Source organism: Phytophthora sojae, assembly GCF_000149755.1.
Source record: "Phytophthora sojae unplaced genomic scaffold PHYSOscaffold_6, whole genome shotgun sequence".
Taxonomy (NCBI): Eukaryota; Oomycota; class Peronosporomycetes; order Peronosporales; family Peronosporaceae; genus Phytophthora; species Phytophthora sojae.
The window spans coordinates 2,612,332-2,621,134 of record NW_009258120.1 but is presented as its reverse complement, the minus strand read 5'-3'; the positions used below and the strand labels follow the sequence as shown (position 1 = coordinate 2,621,134).

The 8,803-nt window shown below is 50.4% G+C and overlaps 2 protein-coding genes across 2 annotated transcripts; one reads left to right on the top strand and one right to left on the bottom strand.

Moving 5' to 3' along the window:
- Positions 1–719: 719 nt before the first annotated feature.
- PHYSODRAFT_286656 (hypothetical protein) lies at positions 720–2,577 on the bottom strand (the record flags this gene model as incomplete). The annotated part of the gene is made up of 1 exon (XM_009532790.1): positions 720–2,577. A coding segment is annotated over exon 1 (611 nt), but the record flags the coding sequence as incomplete, so codon positions are not given.
- A 1,461-nt stretch (positions 2,578–4,038) lies between these two features.
- Positions 4,039–5,958, top strand: PHYSODRAFT_335405 (hypothetical protein; the record flags this gene model as incomplete). The annotated part of the gene is made up of 2 exons (XM_009532789.1): positions 4,039–4,121; positions 5,595–5,958. 2 exons carry the CDS (start codon positions 4,039–4,041, stop codon positions 5,956–5,958), a joined length of 447 nt encoding a protein of 148 aa, XP_009531084.1.
- Positions 5,959–8,803: the final 2,845 nt, after the last annotated feature.

Here is an 8,803-nt window from a genome sequence, read left to right as displayed (position 1 = left end):
CACTGCCACCAACGTCACTCTCAGCGTCACTCTTCTTCCTTGTCACCCGGCGCGTACGCTAGTGCTTTACGGGCGTTCTGCAACAACTTGTCGCGCTTCGCGGTAAGCGACAACTTTGCATACGAACTAACGTCCTTGTTTCGTTTTTCATCTTCATCGCGATAGTCCAGGTCGCCCTCCACAAGCCCCAGCGGGTCATACTGAGACTCCACCATGTTTGATAGCATGGAAGCCACGCCGTCGCTCAGGAACGGGTAGGTGACCCTGTTGAGCAAACGGAGGCAGATCGTGAAAACAGGATCCTCCTCCGAGACACTCGACACACTTGAGACGCCAGGATTGCTCTCGATCTTCGCCCGCTTCTTCGCCTGACTCCCGATCGTCTGACTCTCCTCCTTCACCTCAGAGGCGTTGCCTTTCTTCTTGGGCTTAAGATTGTCTTTCATTGTCGTGGCATAGATGAACTTGCCGTCACTCTTCCGACCGCGCACATTCATGTAGATGCGAATGGTATCACGGACATCCGTGGAGCTCAGCGGTTTCGGATCCCCACCAATTTCACCGGTAGATTTCCCCGCTGACGAGTTCCCATCACTGTTCTTTCCGAACACAAACCAGGGGCATAGTTTCTCCGTCGCTGCCCTGGAAAACCCACCATCGACTGGGGAACGATTCTTCACTTGAATCAACATCATCAACACTTCCTGCTCCTCTTGTTCACCCCTCGTTGTCTCCCCACCGACTGGCCTGCTGTTGGATCTCTTCTTAAACATCGGGATCAACAAATCGGCTCCATACTGGTTACGGGGGAAAATACCTGCAGCTTGACGCCCCAGCAAAAACCAAAGCGTGTCCTCATTCGGCTCAAGCTGCAACTGCACAAAGTGGGTGAACCCCATGTACCAACCATCCCACTTCGAGCACCACTTGTTGAATTCTGGTCTCAAATTCTCCTTGCTGATCATCCGCTTGAGATATATCGGCAGCTTTTTCTTGCCTTGTAGCACCTTCAAGAATTGCTGCACCGGTACAAATTGCCCGATCGTGTGGCACCACTGGGAAAAGTCTTTGTCCCCCATCACACACGTGTCCATCGCTAGAAGCAGCAGAATGCGAGCAACCATCTCGCCAATTTCGCCAACTCCACCAGTGTCCAACGCTTCATCCAAAAGGAGGTTCTTGAGTTGCGGCAGGATATACTTTGCCAGACCATATTTCAGTTCATACCACACTTTCATCGCTCCTAAGGCGAGCACTGGGTCCGAAGCGTAGCTGGTGACGTAACCCTCTCGTTTGAAGTTCACATACGCGAGAATCGCCATGAAGTCAGCGGGGGCCCGAGATGCCAAAGCCGACGTCGAATGCGGTCGAACACCCAGTCGACAAAGCATGGAGGCGACACCAAACATGGTATCCTTGTTGTACGCATTTTGCGAAGGGGGAATCCCCAGTAGCAGTTTATTCGCCGCGAGATCAATCACGCGAACTTATGAGCTGGATCGGGGTAAGTGCTGTACCACATCGGGCGGCCCATGCGCCTCAACGCCTCCCAGGCCTGACCGTCACTTCCAGTTACGACGGTCTTGTACATGGCTATCTTAGCACGTTCTTGCTGTTTGGTTTTCTCTTCGTCTTCAGCTCCCACCGCAACTTGGGTTCCCTCGTTTATCTCTTCATCTTCAAAGTAGTCATCCCAGTGTGCGTCCATCGTATCAGCTAGTACAAGCGGCGCGAACGATGCCAAACTACCTCCAGATTTCCGAGAAGATGGGTCCAACAACAGAGGCTGCGTCAGGTCCGAGATCTGCGAGTTCGTATCAGTCAGCACGCCGAAAATGCCTCCTTCGGGGCCGATATCTTCGTTAGCGGATTTAAGAGCATTTCGCAACATACGAAAATCGTTCTTCTTGCCATCCACCTCAGCCAGCAGACTTCTCGCTTCATCGATCACCAGAACCACCATTTTGCCATCTGGATCCTTCACGGTGGAGGTACCCGTAGTTTGGATAAAGGTGTCCGGTACGGATGCTGAATCGGACGCCTTTATCATTTCTGTTTCTTTCAAAAGCTTGGCCGCACACGGAACTGTCAGTTGCATTGTCGATAAACAGCTCCAGCCATTCCGTCTGAACGTCCGCCCAATGATCTTTCGCATAGCAGTAAATCGCCTTCAATCGCCTGGCGACCTCTTGCACTGAGGAGGCGGCAGGGTCAAACAGCCAATCACGAAGCTTACTCGTAGCCTCCGGAAACCCCGTCGATCGGTGCACACGCGCGCACATGCACAAAACTTTCAGGTTCAAGTTCGGTTCTCGTTCTGCCTTGAGCGCAAGCTCACGCACTGTCCGACTCTTGCCGAAGCCGGAACTCTGCACAACCGCCACACATGGCGCCTTGTACTTTGCAGGGTTGTACTCTTTCCAGCAGTCCCGCAGGTATTCTGCGAGGTCGTCTTGGACCTTGCCGACGTACGTGACTTTAGTGAACGCATCCGAGAGTCGAATCATTTCGTCTTCACCCAGCTTGGTGATGAGGGGGTTGTCTTCGGGAACAAACTTTGCCAGGAGGTCTTCAATCGTCTTGACCGTAATGGTTTCCGCAAGATCGACCGTCACGTCTGGGTGCTCGTATACGATCCCAATCTTCACCTCCAAGTATCCCTTAAATTCTTTCTGAGAGACCCGGAGTCCCGCGTCGCGATATTTTTTCAAATACTCATCGATGCGAAGAGGCTTCTTCTCCAGTGCTCCCTCGTTGCCTTCCTTCGCGTCCCCCAGTTTCGCGCTCAACTGAGTGAAGACGCTGTCGTCCACGAATGCGGCTATCTCCTCGACTCCAGGCTGCAGAGCGGCAGTGTTGCGGTTTGGCGAGAGAGTGCGACTTCTCTTTAATGTAGACCACATATTCGCTTTAATTGGACATAATCACTATGTAGTTTCTGTTTTTATTGGACAAAAGTATTTAGGCGCACATCTCGCCAGGTTTATTATAATAACACATATTGTACTTTTTGGCACTTCAGACTGTATTTGTGCTTTGCAATGATTTTGGCAATATGAGGCGAGATTTGCTGTATTATTACGACCACCTGCTAGATTTACGATAAATCGAGGTGCATAAATGGGTGGAGGCCTAGAATTACGCTAAAAGCGCCATAATTGCACTTTCAAAAGTGCAATTGTGGCTGTGCAGCTGCAATTCTGTCGGTTTTTATCCACAAGCACCTACACACACGGCAATTATGCATAAGAGGGTGGATGTGCTGGGGATCATGGACGGTGGTGTACTGGGCCAATGCATGGCTGCTGACAGGCCCTCCCAAGTCGATATATATATGAGGAGGTGAATTTATGCATAATTTTAGCAGGCCGTGTATCTTCTTTCACACAAATTTAGGAGCAGGCTTTGCCATATTTAGCGTCTAAAATGGTCGGCAAAATAAGTGCAAAGCACAATAACTCGTACGACTTATCGAGCACGACTATAAATCGTACTCGAGTACGAATTGCTGTAAGTCGTGGATGGTCAATCACTTGTGTCGAGCATTTGTAAGACAGTTTGACGACAAATCAAATGTAGCAATTTCATTGGATAATATTGTATTATGTAGTTTTGAGTGTTGCTGCATCTCGGCTCGTAAATTGGACTGATTCATCTGTGTGCGCATTTTGCCCCCTTTACTAGAGGCAGCGCACTTGAAAAATGTCCGGGCTTTTGATCCTGACGCCATGCACTAACCTCCTGCTAGAAGATTTAAATATACTTGCCAGGAATGGAATGTAAGGACATCATAGCACAGTTATCATACGACCGTTTGTTCCCGTAGTGGAGCAATGTTTCTTCGCTATACTGGGGTGAACGGCAACAGTCGTTCACCCCACCACGCGACTCTCCTTTCTACAGTAAAGTACTAACACTACATAGAAGATGGAGATTCGGATAGAGGGCGCATACGCAAACCCGTCTACGCTGTAGCATCGACAAAAAGCATGGCTGCAGGCAGTGGCTTAGTTGCAGGAGATACCGAGTAACTCGCCGATGCCGAAGGTCGAGCCCAGCAGCGATATGGCGCGCGCCGAGCGCCCGCGCAGCAGTGTGGAGCTCCTCCGCACCTCAGCGTCGTAGGTACAATATCTAGGTGTTATCGCCGTTGCAGAGTACGTGGTTGCATTTTGTTGCTGGACTGTAATGATTAGGTAAGAGGGGGTCGGAGGATCTCGGGAAGCCCACTGGCAACACCGTTCCCTGGCTGCCTCGCCTTCACAACTACTATGATGTACGCTCAAGCATAAAAATTACTACATTAAAATGTACATGTAGTACCGTTACGAGCTATTTGTCCCTCTTAGTCTACGTCTACAAACTTCATCGTAACTCCGTGCCCTTCAACGGCTGCACCTCTGAGTGAAACAGCTCCACGGACTGCATGCACGCGTTCGTGCAGTCATTATGCCGATATTTAAGCTTGCTGCCAGCGGCCAACTACAGGCACATCGCTTCGTGTGTGAACAGGAGGCTACTTACCCTACCGCATCATGCAACTGCATCGTTTCGGCGCTCAACGTTGCCACCGCGTCCGCGGCAACGATGCCGCTGTCGTGGCGAGCAGACCTGAACATTTTTGGCCAATTGTATGGCGCAAACTAGTGTCCGACAAACTGTCTTATGTTTTGACAGACAATATGCAATGTAGCCACTGGTATACAACAACCAAGTTGTAGTCAAAACGCGTTGATCGGAAAACGTAAGACGCTTTGTCTTATGATAGGCATTCTGGGGCTAAGTATCGTCTTACGAAAGAGTATGAATCAGCACTAGGAGCATCTCCACCGGTCGTGAGTAAAACCCCTTTTCTGTCAATATTTAATCATAGTTTTAGTTTTGTACAGCTCCACCGGTTTGAGCAAATGCTGAGCAAATTGCTCCATTTTTTACGCAGATCAAAGTTTTGCACAAGTTTGCCAACGGAGGAGGCTTTGAGTAAAAGGTTGAGTACATGTAAATGTCGACCGACCAGTAGTAGGGCCAAGTCAAGCGTTCTAAGCAGCGCAAGCGTCACAGACCGCAGTGTCGCCCTTGCTACGTCATCCCTGGGTCTTCCTCAACGTGCTGCCGGGCCCTTTATAGGGCTATACAGCTGTGCGCCGTCGCCATGGCTGGCGCCGAACCAAGAGCTTTAACGCGCTTGCTGCGAGTCTCAATTGCCGGTGGAGCTGTGCACTGTCTTTAGCACGGTTGTGCCGTTGTAGGCACGGATCTTAGGGCAATTTGCTTTTAGTATTACTCAGCACCGGTGGAGATGCCCTAATAAGTAGTGCGCATATGGAGGAATTAAGTAATTCAAGTAGATTGAAGCATTTTTGTAAAAGTCTAAGTAGGTGAATGCATCAACTTGCAAGTAGATTGCCACGGTCAAAAATAACGTTTTATCAGAACTTGAAAACGCGATAAGAATTAAGGACAGGGTAAGATATGAAGATGATGGAGGACGAGCAAACGGAACATCAGCGATAACAAAATAAGTAGGTGCCTCATTATTGAAAACATCATGGTGCCAACTGCCCCCTGTGCAACACCAACTGGGCTGTCTCAAGTCTGCGGCAGCTCGTTGGCAAGCGTGCGTGCCTGGAAAAGCGGTACCCGATCCTAAAGGCTCAGCGACTGGAAAAGGCCCGAGCCTACAAGCGCGAGTACGATAAGCTGTACCACCGCGCTCGCCGTGACGCGCTTAACGAGCTTGACCTGTGTATCATCACTACGGCCGCAGGTGACGTGACCACGACTGTTGTTGAGTCGCTCGTCCTGTCTGTGCCTGGGGACATTGAGTTAGCTCAGAGCTCACCTCCCCGCTCTGCTCGACGACGTCGTGTTTTCTCGGCACCAGCTCCCCCAACGGTGATCGACATTACGGGGGAGGAGGACCAAGACGAGGACCTATCAACTTGCGCCATTTGCTAGTACGCGCCAGTGGCGCCGGTCACCCCGCGCTCATGCTGACATGCCATGTGTGCCGAGTGCATGTCAATGTACGTGGCGAGAAGCATTCAGGCCGAAGATGTAGCTAACTGCCCTACGTGTAGAGTTCCCATTCGGATGTAGCCATCCGGCTAGCCATACAGCTTTATTTTCTTCATTTTTGAGTAATTAAAAATATTTTTTTCACTTTATTTTGATGAAATGGTCTAAGCAGCAAATGATAATAAATTTGTTGTATATACTTCTTTCATTTACATTGCGTCAGTATCAATAATAGCGCACAAGAACGAGTTGTATTACTGGGAAGTAAAGTCGTACGATCGTGCGAATTGTTGCTATGGAATACCAATTTTCGTCAAGTCACAGTAAGCATCAAAGTAACACATTCGTACGATATTACAGATATAATATCTTCACTTAAGTTTATCCTTGCAGTATATTATCTATCCTTGAACTATCACGTGTATAATACTTTCCTTCGATCCAAGTTCTATTAAAGGTAAATAAGAATTTTATGATATCATTTTCGTACGAGAAGAATTTTAAGAAAACCAAGGTCCGTTCTCGACGTATTGACACTAAGAATTCGAAATGTAATTTTTGCTTTGTTATGCTTTTGCAAAGACTTACGACTGTACTGCATACGTCTTGCAGCTCTAGTATTATTGAGTCATAGCAATGGCAGGCGACGCCGCAGAACCTGGTCGTGTAGACCTGCGTTTGTTCTTCGGCTTTGGACCCGGCTTCATGCCACGCTTCCCTAAGTCAGCTTCAGTGACGATGACTTCAGGTACTAGCAGTTGAAGATCCTGAGCGATGGTCGCCGAGCGGACGGTCGGGACAAACTGGTAGTAATATGTCCACCGCGCGACCGACACGGTGTGTTCCTTCCAGGCGAAAAGCTCGCTCACGTGCATTCCGTGATGAATTGCAGCTTTGACTGCATGGACACACGGGAACATCAGGTCTTGCCAGCGTCGGCACGTTGCATTCCTTCTCGATCAAGTTCACGGTTCGCCACAGATGGGCGTGGTCCGGTCTGCTGCTGATGTCCGTGAATCGCACCATGTACTGGCCATCAAGGCACGGCAAAATCTGCAGGGTTTTCGTAAGAGCCATGATCCCGTCGAGCTTCTTCTTGTAGGTGGGAAGGAGAAAGTCCGAGAAGGCTGCAGGGGTGGTCCTCATCACGTCAATTTCGCAATCGTCGTACGGCTCACCTTGGGAGGTGCTTGCGTGTCCTGCGTTGCTACCTGGACCCTTCTGTCGCGAGGAGGTGCGGCGCCTTTCGGCGAACAGCTCAACCACCTTGACGAAGTATTGCTCGAAAGCTTCCAAGGGGTAGGACGACCGCACTGCATTGCCCAACCAACTGTTCGCTGCCTCGGACAGGTTGGAAGTGACCTCGTCATAAGAGGGTTGGTTGTACTTCTCGTTGAACGCGTATGTCACCCAGTGCGACTTGTCAATTCCAGCGAGATACTCCACAGCCAAAGGGCGAGTCTCCGAGAGTTTTGAGCTGTAACACTTGTAGTCGTTCTCGCATTCGCTACGTGCCATCTGAAACACAAGTGACTGTTCTGCCGGCGTCAGCGCGGAGCCCTTCTTCTCGATGTTGGTGATAATGTGCCCAACGCAAAATCGATGTCCGGAATCCGGATACAACTCCGTCACAGACGCCAGGAGATCCTTCTGTCTGTCCGATACGAACACAGGTTTCCACGCCGAGACGTCTTGAAGCGCGTCTTTCATGTTCTGCAGGAACCAGCTCCAATGCGTAATCCTCTTGATCGACAATAGCGAGTCCGAAAACTAGGATGTGGCTGTGGTGTAGCGGGATCGGCCAAAATCTGGTGAAGATCGAATGTATTGGCGTGACGCGGGGATAGGTTGTGGAGCAGCGCGGGAATCTTCGCTCTGCGTCCGAGTATACGCTTCGATCGAGGGTTGTTCGCTCCGATCGGTCGGCCTGGAGTCGATCCACGGCCTGTAGTTGCCTTTCCGGGTGTGTTCCTTCCTTTCGTGAGTTGCTTGCCGCTTCCTATAGCGGGATCGAGGTTGATCGAGAGGAGAAACGATCGCCGGCCAAGCAGTATCCGGTCGATCGAGGGTTCGCACACAAGAAATAGATCGCTAGAGTAGGTCAAGCTGGCCAATGTATTAATCCAGTCTTAACCGTACCACTAGCTCACTGTCCAAAGTGTCGATGCTTGCCGAGGCCAATGTAGTTCCTGGGACTTGACGACTTGAGGGGACTTGTGCTCTTCGGTGCAAATTCTGCTCTGATTTATGTTTAGCTGGTGTCTCTCTACCACTACCATCTCACCTACCATCCTACAGCTAAACAACTACTGGATTCTTGTCCTGGCTTCGCCCCCATGTGCTCCCCATCTTGGCTGATCGGCGATCGACGATCGACGATCCACAGCTCTCGATCGCGATCAGTCCACTTCGGTCTTCAGCCGTCCCACTCTACGATGTCGCTCGTTGATCTTGCCCTCGTGCATGACGTCCTTCGCTTTCGACATGCGCCCTTCGCACCGCGCCTCTTCGATCGGTGTGGGACGAGGCATCACCACTCTCCATGTGTCGATCAGCTTTGATCTACCTGGTTCCACACCCCGCCTACGTGCGAGTATCGTCCCGGTGCCTCGATCGCTCGTCGAATCTCCTCGATCTCCGCAATCCCAGTCTTGTTCAGGTCGCCCTTCTCTCGATCATTGATCCCCTTGATTTTTGGTCGATCGTTTATGCCGCCTTTCTCAGAGAACAAATCTTGTTCTCGCGCTTCTCCACATGGCCTTCTAGGTCCTTCGTGGTCGCCAAC